Genomic DNA, 15,308 nt, shown 5'->3' on the forward strand with positions numbered 1-15,308 from the left:
TAGAGGCTCCAGGATGGAATTGGTGGTTTAAACATAATTGATCACTGTGTTCAAAACCACTAAAACCTCAAGGAGAATCCACACAAGTGAGACTCAACGCTCCAGACTTGCGAGAAGGTTATATACCTACCCGCATCATACCCAAAGATCAAGCAAAAAAATCGGGAATTTTTGCAAGTGACATTAGGAAACCCGTGGGAAGAATCCCCACGGAGAACCTTAAAATTAAAAACCCTTTTCAAAACCTCTTGCTTAAAGTCCAAAAGTTCACCTCACTTTATTAAACATTCATGAGAAGAACATTGGACTGGGGGGACTTGAAGAGGTAGGTCCCAGCAGAGACCAGTTGGTCCCGCAAGACTCACTTTGAACAGGGACGTCTGCGCAAAGGCCATCTGCTCCCGCAGGACCCACCATGCTCATAGAATCTTACGCGCAGTACGCAAGCTGTACACGCAGGGAAAGCCTCCCAATGGTGAAGTACCCCGCCTGTTCCCGCAGTTGCGGATACAAGCCATCAGGGAAGGCTACCCGCAGACAGCAGGGCTACACGCACAAGGCACTAGCTACTTCAGTAGTCACATGAAGGAATGAGCAAGGCGGGAACAATCCCGCCTAAATGAGCCAGTCTGATTCTGAAAGATCTTTTGTACCATACCTACCAAGGTATGGATAGGACAGACGATCTGACCAGAACAGCCCATGAGCCAATCACAGGGTGACAGCTCACCGACAACAGTGCGAGGAGGAGCACCCTCTAGTACTGTTTGTCACTATTAGCCGCTGCCTACTCACCAACCCTTACTGTGGGGCATGCGCAGCCTACAGTTGGTGGAACAGTGTTACTGTTGGCCGTAACCTATTCACCAACCAGCATGGCCTGCGTACAATCCACAGTAGGTGGGACGTGCATAATCTACAGTTGGTGGAACAGTGCAGCCGACTTTGTTACTGTTGGCCGTAACCTACCCACCAACCAGTATGGCCTGTGCATAGTCCACTGTTGGTTGAACAGGGATACTATTCAGCCGGCTGTACCTTCTGGGAAATCTACCTTCGGCTATAAATACTCCAACATCTTGGAATGGTAAGATCATCTGCTATCCAGTTATCTAGCAATCTCTTAATATACACTTATATTCAGAGCAACCTAGTCTGATTCTCACGCCGGAGGGTGGTCACAAGGAGGAACCCCCCCCCCCCTTCTCAGTGACGAGCTTACGGTGTTTGTTTTGCAGGTCTCCTGAAGAACAGCCTTCTCAGCTAGACCCCATTCGTGGGAAACATTACTTAACCCCCAGATTATCTATAATCTGTACCGGGTCACTTAGTGTTTCTTCAATTGTGAAATTGATGTTGAATGAATCAGATGGTTGGTGAATGAAATCAAGACCAAATTACCCTTCATTTATAATCCAGCCACCATGCGTGATGAGTCGTCGCCGGAGAACCAGCAAGGGCTCGTCGGAGATGCGGCTCAAGGTGAAACCCTAACCGCCGTCACCCATTCTCGCCGTAAAACCGACCCCAACCACAACCGAACACAGCCACCACAACCTTTCACCATTTATTGTTGCACCCACCCTTCCAATGTCGTCATTAACAAGGTCACCGGAAAATCGATGACCGAAAGGGTAAGAGACGAAGGGGAAAGGTTATGTTGTTCAACAAGAGTGCCAACACACCACCATCACTATCCGCCGTGCACCACCGCTTGTTGATTTGCACCACATCAATAACTGTTGTAGTCGGGGTCTTGTTTGTTCATCTTTCGCTACTGGGAGAAGGGTATTCCTTTCTCAACATATGGTTGTTGAATTGGGGATTCTTGAAAACTAGGGCCAACATAATTATTACCTATACTACATTTCGTTTTTTGTTTAAAGATATAAATAACAAACTGGTATTTTCTTTTTCATTAATGAATACAAATCATTTTGTTAAAATTGATCTTTTTGAATGAAATTAATATCAAATCTCAACAAAGGGGTAAAATAGTAATTTTACACAGTTATTCAGATATACAACCAAACAGATATATTTCATTCAGCTCTTATTGATTCAGATCATCTTACTCATTCAGACCTCTTACCTATTCAGCACTTAATAGATCTGAATTGGACGGAAAGCTAAATATAATATAAATAAAAATCCAATTCAATTCATTTTAATGTATTGAGCTGGAAAGTTCAAAATTCAAAGTTAAACTACTTGAATTCATCTTAAAGGTTTACTAGTGGGCTTACCTGCGCTTCACGGCGCGGGTGTGAAATTTACGGCTCATTATGTTAAGTCCTTGCCTAAATGCCACCTTATGTTAAATCCTAAACTAAATGTCGCAAATCCATAGTGTATTTTTCAAACAATAACTATTAACATTATAATTAATAACTACTAACATTGTGATTGCATATATTTTACAAAACATGAAACTCAATCTTTTAGATATTCAAGTCAAAACCAAACTAAAGAGCAATTGATTGTGCTGACATAGTGTATGAAACTTGAATCTACATACTTACTAATTTCAAACGTGATGGTGTTAAACAAAATCAAAATTGACCTGTTTACAAATTCTCAGCAAAGTTGGGGACGTATTGGTATCACTTTCAACGGTACAACACATGAAATTTCGACTCATTAGCAATAATGGTAGAAAACTATTTCACTACTATCAGTTGACTCAATCAAAGTCAACAATTGAAACCGATTAGCAACAGTTGAGAAAATAAGAAATTTAATTTCCTGTAACTGCCAAAATAAATGCCATGTTTGCTTTGGAACCCTACATGCATAAATTTCCAAAATATTTTTATTAAATAAAATCACATAAAATTAATGTACTTTTTTTACAATGATAAAAAAGATAGCAATAAAAATTACAAGAAACACACACGAAAAATTTTAAAGAAATACAAATTACAACGAAAATTAACTTATATATCGTGTCTCAAACGAACCTAGGCTCATTATCATTGACGTCGCTAAAGAGGCTCAGATAAGTACACAAGTATCATCATAGCCTTCAAGATACAATAGTTATGTTCATCAACATAGACAACCACCGCCACCATAGACGACCGGAGCCGCTGGCAACGGCAGGGCAATTCTTACGGTCATCGACTCAAACCAAAAAGGAAGTCACAAACAAATGACAACACCGCCATCTAATTCCGTCGATCGTGGCGGCAACGGATGTTGAAGAAATAAAAAAGTATGGACACGTATAACAGCAGCCGGTAACATCAGTATGATCATAAAAATCGGTAGGGGTAGAATAGTAACACAATGAGAGAGAGCACCAACTTCTCAATCCGCCGCCGCTGTCCACTGGGAACGGCTCGGTCAGATTCTCACCATCATCGAGTAAAAGCAAAAGGTTCAGAGCGAGAAACGAAGAATAACAGAAAGCGCCGCCGCCATAGACAGCCGGATCTGTCGGCAACGCCTTGTGTCTTTGTTTCTCTCTCTAGAACCCACTGTTGGTACCTCTCTCTCTAGACATAGACAGTCAAAGATCCACGGAAGCCATTGAGTCGCCGGAAAAGGAACCGACATAAGACAGATAATTTTGAGAGAGAAAGCTTAATGATATTAGTAAGAGAGAGAGACAGAGATTGATAAATTGATGGACATCACGTATATCAACAGCTGGCCTCATCAGTATGCTTTAGGTGGTTGTAACCTAAGCATAAAAATCGGTAGAAATAAAACAGTAACAAAATGTAAGACACCAGCCACTTTCTAATTAATACATATATAATTTGTTTACAATATTTTCAACATAAAACAGATTTCAAGTCTTCCTTGAAAAACTCGTTTGTGTTTGGTTTATGGATAAATGAAGATGGCGGTGGAACCAATCTCAATCTCTAATTTTAAAAAACAAAAATTTCTAAATGTGTTATTTAATATGCTTGGATGTGTATGAAAATAAACCTCTCAGTGCTCATTTTATACTTAAATAAAGTGAAAACATTCTTTCAAGATCAATGTGTAATAAACACAATTAAACTTGGTGTAACCAAAACAAATTATAACACTAGTGGAACACCATAATTTAAAGGAAAAATAGATTTTTCATGGTTATACGTACGTACTTGTGTAGTATTTTAGTGCAAGAATTGTAAATGTATAAGATAATAATTTAAAGAAAATATAGATTTTAATAGTCCTAATTTTGACCAAGTACAAGAATTGCAAATGTATAAGATAAGAATTTAAAGGAAAAATGGATTTTAATAATCTTAACTTTGACTAACAGGTAAGAATTAATCTCATCTTAGAAAATACTTACAGACAGTCTTAACATTAAACATATTTTTCTTCAGCAATCTCAAAACTGAGTGTTAACCCAATTAATATTCGCTAACGCTGACTGTTTATGTGGCAAAAACAAGTCAAAGTTTTGATGACATGAACCGCTTATGTGGAAATGAGTCAAAATTTTGATGACATGACATATTGATGTAGCAAAGTTTTGATGACATGGATTGCTTACGTCACAATCCATGTCAACAAAAACTAACTTGGTTAGTTTTCAGTTAGTCTTGGATCATTGCAAAAAAAAATATGTTTTAAGTTATGACTACCAATAAACATTCCTAACCAATTAGTTAACGTTAAGATCATTAAAATTCAATTTTCCTAATTTAAAACCGGTTTGTAAACGTTAGACCTTTCAATTGTTTGCAACTTAAATTAAATTAAGTTGCATGCCTTTAGAAGTATTTATTTACAAACGATTTGCCTGGACCTTCAGGTTTCGCCCCGACGGGTCATGCAAATTTCCAAGTGTAACATTGTGAGATAAGGTCCAAAGAATTCATGACGCGGATATCATGAATGGAAATTTGATGTAGTTTTAACTATATAATTGTTATATGTTATGGACCACTAGGCATGTATCCATCGTTAATAAGACGGTATTTGTTATATTAATATATTTGCGACACTAATTCAATTCAACTAATGAGTTGCATTTGTATCCATTTTTTTTCTTAGAATGAACGCGTGTATAATTTGTAATAAAACTTGTAAAGGTACAAATGGTGGGATCATGTTTAACAATATAAGATATCCCTGCATTATTATATCTTCAGAATTTTGGGACCATGTTTGTTTCAAATGGTGGGATCATGTTTAACAATATAATATGGTGCTTTTTGGCTATGTGTAGTTGGTGTTTTCTTTTATAATTAAAGATACGTTTTCTTTCATTTTCAATTTTAGGTAAATGCTTTTAGAATAAAGGTGTTTGTTTTTAAAAAAATGTGATAGTTTAAAAAAAGTTTTTTATTCTCCTTTTTAAAAGAAACGGGTTATCACATTTTTTTCACCATAAGCAATTCTACAAACCTTGCTTCTCTTATCAATATATCTCAACAACAACGTTAATTACACTTTGTTTGTTTGCTAGTCATTGTTTTCGTTTCATTTCTACCTTTACTACCTTACATTCACGAGTTGCGCAATCAACACACCCCATATAGTGTGTCACACCCGTCATGAATCTTAGAAAACAAGCACTGCCTTTATTTCTCTTTTACTTCATCATCTTCTTGACCTCCTTGTTTCTTTACGAATCCCCCTAGCCCGGAGGTTTAAGCTCATTATAGCTGCATTTTGAAACACTACCAACGCATACGATTCAATGTTCTCAAGTGCAATCTAACGTCCTTTCCACATATATCAAAAACCATAACATTTTATCATCTCCTTTCGAGTAAACCTCCTTTGCGGTTATGTCTTCTCTTCTTATGTTAGTGTGTATACCAGATTCAACAAAACTCATGGACATATCATGTCACAAGAATTTAACAAGTTAACTTAAACATGACATCGAAAACCTCATCAAGTAAACCACACTTTTTTATTTTCTCGGTAAGAACAAAATAAAGTATTTAAAAAAAAGAAAACTAAATTAAAACACAATTATTATCAAGGAAACTTAATCTATTCATATCTTCTAATTAAAACAAAAAGAACTATAACAAACCCAAAATATATTCTACCAAATATATCCAATCAAGTTTAAAAATAACATGAGAATATAAGGAAATAAAAAAGTCTCGGGTTCAAGTTTCACATATAACAAAAATATAAAAGTCACACTGAAAGTGATCTTCGAAACACAGAATGAAAATGACCGGATAAACCAGTGATACGTTGATGCCAAATGGCTGTTAAAACAAAATAGAACATAAGAGAAAAAGCCAAAAAGGTAAAAGAACATATGAGAAAGGTTAAAAGGCCAGAAAGCTGATAAGATATGTCGTTGTTCTTATCGTGTACCCCCACATTATCACCTCTCAGTGCCACCACACCAGATAATTCCTCCTAACCAAAATCCTTATCCTCTACAACTTCTTCTTTAAAATATCTATATATATATACAAACTTTATATATATCTATATCTATATATCTCCATCAAAACCCTACCATTCATACTTATACTCCCAACACTCAATTATTACTGGATGGAATATTCCGTCAACCTCAACACCAACCGTCTGGTAACCGTCAACTACTACTCTTCACCTTCTCCGGCCAAACCTCACACTCACACTCACCGCCGTTTCAACGGCAGTTTACCGTTAACTAAACGGTGTCGTTTGAGAGTTGTGGTTGCTAGTGCGAGTGGTTATAGTTATAGTTTGAATACGCCGGTTGAACCGGTGACTCCGGCCGGCCGGTTTTTGTCGAGTGTGTTGATGAACGAACGGAAGGCGTTTCATGACGCCGTGGCGGAGACGTTGGAGAAGTTAGTTGCTGACGTGGATGAAGCGTGTAAGCGTAGAGTGTTAACTGCTGGTTCCAGTGAAGCTGTGCTTCATAGGTACTGTTTTTTGATCAATTTGATATGTATTAATATGGATTCGTGTTTTCGTGTGATGATCGGATGTCATTCAGTGTCTAATTGTTGGAATTTGGACTATCTGTATTCTTATTAGGTCATTAGCAGTTACAATTATGAAGAATTGTTAGAATATTATATAGAAATGTAACTTAGGTTTAACTTTGAGTTATACGCAATTGAATCTGGTTTAGTCATGTATAAGGATTTAAACGAACAGAACGAGGCCTTGTTATTAGGAAATGAACTTGTTTGTGAACGGTTCACGAACACAACTGTGCACAGACGATGTTTTATTTGATTTGGCTAGCTGAGACTGGTCAATGTCAAAACGATTCGGTCTGGCTACCAAGTTTGTGTTGATTTTGTTTTAAATTCATATTCTCCTATTAATTTACATATAAGTTAATCACATAATACACGTAAGTTCATTTACGTATACGTATAGTTTAATAGTTAATAATTTTGCTTAAATCTATATGCTAAGATTAGAAAAGTCAGTTAAACATAAACAAACATTAACGGCCATAAACTGACATAAGAAGCACATTATCGAACGTTCACGACCACAAGTGAACGAAAATAGCCTCTGTTCGTGTTCGTTCATTTACTAAACGAACGAGCATAAATGAACTTCTTGCCGAATAGCTCACGTCGTTCACCGAATGTTGGCCATTTACAGTCCTAGTCTTGTAGTTTGTTAATCCAATTATATCTAGGTTTTAATCAAACTGTTAGTTCGAATTTCAGTGTTTGCCTACTTGGTCTGTTCATAATTATGAGTAACTGAATCCAGTTTAGTCCTCTAATTTGTTAATCTAATTGTTTTCTGAGTTTGTAAGAATTGATTTTGGAAACCTAAGTCTAAATCAGAATTGTTAGTTTCAGTTCCAGTGTTTATCTGCTTGATCTGTTCATAGTCGTGACCAAGTTAATCCAGTTTAGTACTCTAAATTGTTAAATCAAATTATGTCCACTAGTTTGTTAATCAAATTATAACTGATTAAATCAGAACTGTTAGTTTCAATTTCGGTGTTCCTCATGACCAATTAAATCATTTTTAGTATTCCAATTGTGTAACAACAGGAAGATTGCTGAGCTAAAAGCACAGGAATGCAAAACCTCGGTAGAAGATGTCATGTACATGTTAATCTTCTACAAATTCTCAGAACTCAGAGTTCATCTAATCCCGCCTCTTTCAAAATGTATATACAACAACAGGCTAGAAATCCTGCCTTCAAAAGACTGGGAACTAGAATCTATTCACACATTTGAGATCTTGGAGATGATAAGAGAATACCTAACGTTTGTTATCGGATGGAGATCCGACTTCAATGTAACTGAAACTTGGGCCACAACCAAAATCAAACACGCCAATCTTTGTCAAATCTACACAGCATCCATCCTATTCGGTTACTTTCTCAAGTCAACCAGCGTTAGGCATCAGCTAGAGCTCATGCTTGTTGACCCTGTTGATGACATGATACTGAACTCGTACATATGCAGAACAAAGAATCTGGTATTCGGTGACATACACAACAAGATGAAGGTACCAACATCCCCATTTGATGGTACAAAGGAAACAGAGAATTTGCTTTCGTATTTGAATGGATTCACGCCTGATTCACTAGTCAAATGTGCTCAACCGAATTCAAAAGAGGCTTTGAATTTGATAACAAAACATACGTTTGCCCTTTTTGGCGATGTTGAATCTGAGAATGTGATATGTACGTCGTTTGCTACTTTGAAAAGACTGGTTTTGGAGGCGATTGCTTTCGGGTCGTTTCTTTGGGATACAGAAGAGTATGTGAAGACGGTGTATGATCTTGAGGAGATTAACTGATTTTCAAGAAGCCAGAAATTGTAGAGAACTTTTGGTATAGTAATTTTTCTGATCATGAGTATATATTAATGTTTGTAGTGTTCACCTGGTTTGATCTTTTTGTGTAAATATGAGCTTTAACTAATGGTGTACATATATGTACAAAGTCAGTGTTTTTGGGTATTATAATCATTTTGGTTTGTGATTAGTTGAAAATCAAGGTTTAATCTGTTGTTTTTGTTAGCGGTTAGTCAACCAGGTGAGCCGGTTTGGGTCGTGTAATGGGTAGAAACAGATTTGGGTCGTGTAATATATAAGCTGATAACGCTTACTATCGTTAATCGCCTCCTAATTAAATACAGAGATTTGTGGTATTAAATTGAAAGACTTGATTATAAAAAGCTTTAGGGTATTTTTTTAATGTTGATTAATGACAATGATCCCACTATATATGGGAAATGTTGATTGATTACAAATTTACAATGATCCCACTATATACAAAGCTAACAATTCTACAATCAGGGACTAAAGAAATTATAAATATCCACAAACTATTATTATATATGTGGCATGTATCTTTACAAAATATATACTAGCATAAAAGCTTTATGGTGTTCTGTATATTGATTAATTACATTTATGATGATTCCACAACAGGGATGATACAAAGCTCCCAATTCTACTACAATCAAGGGCTATATAAATATCTACCGAATATTATGTTTGTGGTAGATATCTACACATTAAATATCTATTCTGCGAACTGATTATTCGATCGACTCCGGCCACAGGTTAATATAGATTATACGATCGACTCCGGCACAGGTAAATATAGATTATACTATCGACTCTGGCCACAGGTTAATATGGAACATATCTACAAATAAGTATCTATTCTGCTAATAGAACAAAATCATGTGGCTTTATTTGGTTTGGTTTCTTCTGGCCGATTTCGATTGTAAATCAAACCGGAAAATATCTACAAAATAAGTATCTATTCCGCTAATAGAGACAAAATCCTATGGCTTTATTTGGTTTGGTTTCTTCTAGCCGATTTCAAGTGTAAATCGTAAATCAAATCGTTGAGTATAATTTGAAAATTTCTAAATTTACTAAAAACATTTGTAACAAACCGGTCGTGAGATCTAACGGTTACTTATTTTAAGGTTTTAAATTAAACCACAAACACCCCTAATCAGTAATCAGACTTTCAAAGTAGCAAAGGGTTTGAACCTGAAAGTTATGGCTCAATCGTCATCACGCATGATTTCTTGCTTCAACAATACGAGCTGGACCAGCTATAGTTTGGAGCTACAACTAAATCTGGAAGACCAAACATGAAATGTATTCTGTGTGACAAGTTTTTTAAAATAATTACACCCAAAACCTTTTCTTTTAAATGATATACATCTTTTAAGTAAAATCGTACACAATACTTCTTTTAAGTAAAATCAAAACAAAACCAAAATCGTGAAAATATCGTGTGATTTTGAAAACTTAAATCACTACATTCAAACGAAACAAAGCAGCAATCTAAAATTTTTCAATACATTATAAGAAACCTCACATGTTACGTCATCTCGTTTGATACAAGATTTATTGACAGATTGATAGACTGGCATGTAAATCAATTGGAACACCGAAAATGAAAATGCGTAACAAAACATAACTAGTCAGTTCCAAATTCAGTATTTTTACCTTTTTTTATGAAGAATTAGTTTTGTTCTATTAATTACGTTTAAAATTTAGTAAAACTTACGTTAGATAACTATTACGACGCATTTGTTGTTATTGATTAATTTCAAACTAGATGTTTATGAAAATGTGTTTTTTATAAAGTATGAAATTTACGACTTTGTGTCAAATTATACAGACTTGACTCTTGAGCTGACGAGCCTAAAGTTTGTGGGCTCCTGGATGGATTGTTTGCATGTGCCCTAATTAGTGGGCCCATCTTCGGCCCAAAACTATAGTAAATTGGGTCCGCAAGAACCCAAAAACAATTGATATTATGTTACATCCCAATTTTATGTTTCGTGTGAAATAATTGTTTACTTCTTTCATATCATCCTTTTATTAGAAACTACGGAATGGTATCCCTCTTTCTTAATAGTGAGAGCCCGTTGCATGTAAACTTACGAAATCTCATCAATATCTCGTTAATCAATTGAATCATATAAATGCATCTACACAAGTGACTTTCCAGATATTTAAAAACTGGCAACCAGTGGAAGCTCGTTAAAACATATCAATTCAAACATCAAAAGTTGAGTTTATCAATTAAACCTTTAAAGTTTCGTTTCTTAGGTGTAGAAGGGAATTGTGTTGTAGAATTGAATTTGATGTAGAAACAAAGTGGACTCATTAAAAGGAGGTGTGTTTTTAAGGGAATACGGGAAGATCTCAATATATACCAAGAACAATTTATATGTTCAACTTATAAACTCTCTCGAAATAATAGCTCTATTTCTATAGTCACATGAACAACGTGTTGAAGATGATTTTTTTGTATAATTATCATACTTATGCTTGAAAGAATTAAACGACATGTGGAGGATCAGTATGCTACGATAACAATTCACCTTTTAAAAACTTGGTTCAGAATCTACATTGTGAAATGAATAGTTCTTGTATCGGATGTTTCTTTGTTGCAAATTGGTTCACCGAGGTTTTAAGCAACCCAAATGATTCACTTCCAATGAATACTCAATACTTATTTTGTCTTGACTATAAAGAAGTTTTAGTCTCGTATTTTGATTTAATATGACGAGTTAAAGTCTGTTCACAACTTTTATCGTCTATTTTTTAGTATTTTAACAAAGTTGGGTTTGTGTATAAGTCGTTTGTTAGAAGAATGTATTTACTGCTACATGTGTATAAGTCGTTTGTTAGAAGAATGTCTAACATCGAACAAGTAAAAATTATAGTAACAACTAGTACAAATTACCGTCGCATTTCACAATGCAAGTTCAACTGGATCATATGTAATTGTGACACCATAAGTACGAAAGCATTAAATTAAGTTCAACGAAATGCTTTTAAAGAAAATTTCAAATATTTAGAACCATGTATCTAATATTCTAATGTCTTTTTTATGTCGCACCTTATTTTTGTCAAACCCATGCCTTTTGACTTTAAACTTCCATTCACAAATGAACACACTATTATTTTTATTTGTTAATATATAGTAAAACTGTCTCTATCTAATGGCTCAACAACTTGGGGATTATAACAAAAACCTTTGACGAACCAAGTGGTTTAAATAAATTTCAAAGTGTTCTTTACAATAATCAAAACTTATAAAAACTACTAGATAATAAACCTTAGATCTCAACTTACAGATGAGATTCATAGTTCAAAGGAAATCAAATAACAAATAAAAAGATATTATCTTGATAATCTTAAATAAAACTCAAATTCCAACTAACTCACAAGTCACAAGTTCGATACATGTTTGGAACATATTAGTCGGTGTAAAATTCCCTCTCCTTTTAGCTTTTCGGTTAGAGACTTATTGAAACTTTACAAGACCATAAAGATTGGAGAGACCGTAAAAGAGGCGTTATACAGGATAGTTATCATAGCTTGCTGGAGAATCTGGAAAGCGAGGAATGAAAAGGTGTTCAATAGCAAGTTTTGTTAATTTGGAGGAGATCATGGGAGATATTAAACTCTTGGCTTTCTTTGGTTTAAAAATAGGTCAAAGAATAGATCGATAGAGTGGATGAATTGGTGTAGATTTGATTTCATGTAATTTGTTTGTTTTTTGTTTTGGTGACGTGCGTTGTTCTCCGGCTTGTGGATATAGTGCTTGGGCGGTTTTGTGTGCTTGGTGTTGGTTTGTTTATAAATGTTTATAGTTGAAAAAAAAATTGAGTTTGACACGTGTTCGAATTGAGTCAAAACTCGATGCTCTTATATCATTTACCATTAAAAAAATAACCTTCATTTTTCAAGAACCATATGACTTATCACATTCACGATAATTAATATACTACAAATCATTAATATACTAACACGTTTTGAACCTAAAGCTGTATTTAACTATTTATCATGTTATATGCATGAATCAATAAACTCACGTAACCTCTGGCGCGTCTTATCCATCATTCTACACATTTCCAGAACACACAAGTCATAATTAGCTGTGGCTGAAACTGCTGGTGACGTATACAAATATGGCCGGAAAATTAATGCAGGCGGTGTGGTACGATTCTTACGGCGGAGGCTCTGCCGGTTTAAAGGTATTTTCTGTCATAAACCCTAAGTGCGATCTCACACATAAACCGGTACCAAATTGAAATTAACTACAAGTTACCACCTTCAATTGAAATTAACTTGAGATCGGCTCGTCAGAAGCTTGCATCTAGCCGAGCTTAAAACGAACTCAACCCTGAAAATAAGCTTGTTTAATAAACGAGCCAGGACTTCAATTATCGAGCTTGAACCTGACTCACATACCTAAACGAGCCTGTTAAGTGTTACGTATTTAATATTTTTGTTTAATCATTATTTAATGTATTAAGTTATGATAAAAATAATTAACTAATATATTTTATGTTATATTATATAAATTAAACAATGAATAATAAATGAGCCTTGCCTTAGACAAGCTCGAGCTTGAAAAACTACTCAAGAGCCTGCCTCGAGCTTTAGATATAGAGCTTGAAACAAGCCGAGCTGGAGCTATCGCAAGCCTAGTCGAGCTTGGGCTCTGCTTGGCTTGTCTACACACTAAGCACCGTAATCATTATTATTGAAATTAAACTTCTATTTTGGGAATTGGAAGGATATTAGATAGATTTATGATAGGGACTGTATCACTTGCAAATTGTAGATTCAAATTGAATGTTAGCTATGCTGAATCTATATCTTCTTCAGCATGTTGAAATACCTGTTCCTGCTCCTAGTAATGGTGAAATTCTGCTTAAAATCGAAGCATCAAGCATTAATCCAGTCGATTGGAAGATTCAGAAAGGAATCGCTCGACCCATTTTCCCCAAAAAGTTTTCCTATATACCAGGTTAGTTACAAAACCGAGTTAAGATTTGTTGTTTACTTTATTTTTAGTTGTACACTTGTCTAGTCGACTTGTACCGTATAATATCGTACTGCAGATTATGTTGTACGGTACAAGTCTTCAACTCAGGCAGACAAGTGTACGACTTGGAAAATGAGACAACATATACGAGCACCGAGCCTTGGATAACCAAGTATGTTTGGTGGTTGTAGTTACCGATGTGGCGGGAGAAGTGGTGGAGGTTGGATCTGGAGTAGAGAAATTTAAAGCTGGTGACAAAATTGTTACTTACCTTGTAAGTTTCATTTTTGTAGCATTGTTTTTATTTATTGGTAATTAAGATTTTGTAACTTACTTTTCTAATTGGATAATAGGGTGGTGGTGGTGGAGGACTAGCCGAGTATGCGGTGGCTAAAGAGACCTCAACGGTTCAAAGACCTCCTGAAGTCTCAGCTGCAGACGCTGCAAGTCTAGTTGTCGCAGGGTGCACTGCTCTCCACTCCCTCCACGACAACCGGCGGAGTAAAGCTAGACAAAACCGGACCGCTCACAAACATCTTGGTAACCAACGCTTCAGGTGGGGTTGGTCACTACGCGGTCCAACTCGCAAAACTCGGAGACACCCATGTCACCGCAACATGTGGGGCCCGCAACATCGAGTTTGTCAAAAGCTTAGGAGCCGATGAGGTTCTAGACTACAAGACCCTGGAAGGAGTGAGCCTCAAAAGCCCATCGGGCCAGAAGTATGATCTAGTGATACATTGCACGGTTGGGGTCCCGTGGTCAACCTTCAAGGCTAACTTGACTCCAACAGGGAAAGTGATTGATTTGACGCCGAGTGGTGGTACGTTTTGGAACTATGCAGTTAATAAACTTACGTTCTCGAAGAAACAAATTGTGCCCTTAATTGCGATACCAAAGGCGGAAGAGATGGAGTTTCTTGTGAATTTGGTGAAAGAAGGGAAGATTAAAAGTGTTATCGACTCGACATACCCGTTGAGCCGAGCTGAAGAGGGATGGGCTAAGAGTATTGAGGGTCATGTTACTGGGAAGGTGGTTGTGGAGTGTTGACATGGAGATGTATCTTATGTGTGTTTTAGTCTCTTATACAGAATATGGTGAAAACTTAAGTTTCATAGTGTTTTAGTGTCTTTTGTGTGTTAAATATGTACAGTTGTGAGAGTATTAAGTATATGTGTCAAGGCTTGGGTCTTGGTTTATAGAAGTTGTAATACAAAACTAAAAAAAGAAAATATGTGTAACTATTTTTAGTGTATTGTATCTCTGTAATAGTCACGTATTTACTTTTATTCTTATATTAGGTGTTGATGATTTTAATATTATAATCTGTTTACTTTAAAACTAAATACTTTTATTTAAATATTAGGGGTTGATGATTACAATATTATAATTGGATTTATTTTAGACAAAGAGAATAAAATAAATATTAGTATAAGTTAGAAGGTATGAAATACATGTCTTCATTTTAAATCTTATTCCACACCAATGAATGTTATTGACCTAATGGTTCAAGGGGTAACCGATAGTTCTTGGATCGGACGATTCTTTTATGCAAATTGGTTCTCTGATCTTTTAAGCAACCCAAATG

The 15,308-nt window shown here is 35.7% G+C and overlaps 1 protein-coding gene and 1 pseudogene across 2 annotated transcripts; both read left to right on the top strand.

Moving 5' to 3' along the window:
* Nucleotides 1-6,284: 6,284 nt before the first annotated feature.
* Nucleotides 6,285-8,887, top strand: LOC143574477 (UV-B-induced protein At3g17800, chloroplastic-like). The gene is made up of 2 exons (XM_077059088.1): nucleotides 6,285-6,839; nucleotides 7,944-8,887. Exons 1-2 carry the CDS (start codon nucleotides 6,481-6,483, stop codon nucleotides 8,698-8,700), a joined length of 1,116 nt encoding a protein of 371 aa, XP_076915203.1. The 5' UTR covers nucleotides 6,285-6,480; the 3' UTR covers nucleotides 8,701-8,887.
* A 3,890-nt stretch (nucleotides 8,888-12,777) lies between these two features.
* On the top strand, nucleotides 12,778-14,809 carry LOC143574478 (chloroplast envelope quinone oxidoreductase homolog; annotated as a pseudogene). The gene is made up of 4 exons (XR_013142595.1): nucleotides 12,778-12,923; nucleotides 13,561-13,702; nucleotides 13,912-13,994; nucleotides 14,074-14,809. The product of XR_013142595.1 is annotated as a chloroplast envelope quinone oxidoreductase homolog (transcript).
* The last annotated feature ends 499 nt before the right edge of the window (nucleotides 14,810-15,308 follow it).

This window comes from Bidens hawaiensis, unplaced genomic scaffold (genome assembly GCF_021521415.1).
Source record: "Bidens hawaiensis isolate Kalapana, Puna unplaced genomic scaffold, B.hawaiensis_p1.1 tig00026942_1, whole genome shotgun sequence".
NCBI classification, from domain to species: domain Eukaryota; kingdom Viridiplantae; phylum Streptophyta; class Magnoliopsida; order Asterales; family Asteraceae; genus Bidens; species Bidens hawaiensis.

Bases quoted from the DNA above. Each gene is read 5' to 3' on its own strand.
- LOC143574477 (XM_077059088.1), top strand. From the start codon at position 6,481: ATGGAATATTCCGTCAACCTCAACACCAACCGTCTGGTAACCGTCAAC. The intron at 6,840-7,943 runs GTACTGTTTTTT...GTGTAACAACAG, and splicing joins AGTGAAGCTGTGCTTCATAG to GAAGATTGCTGAGCTAAAAG.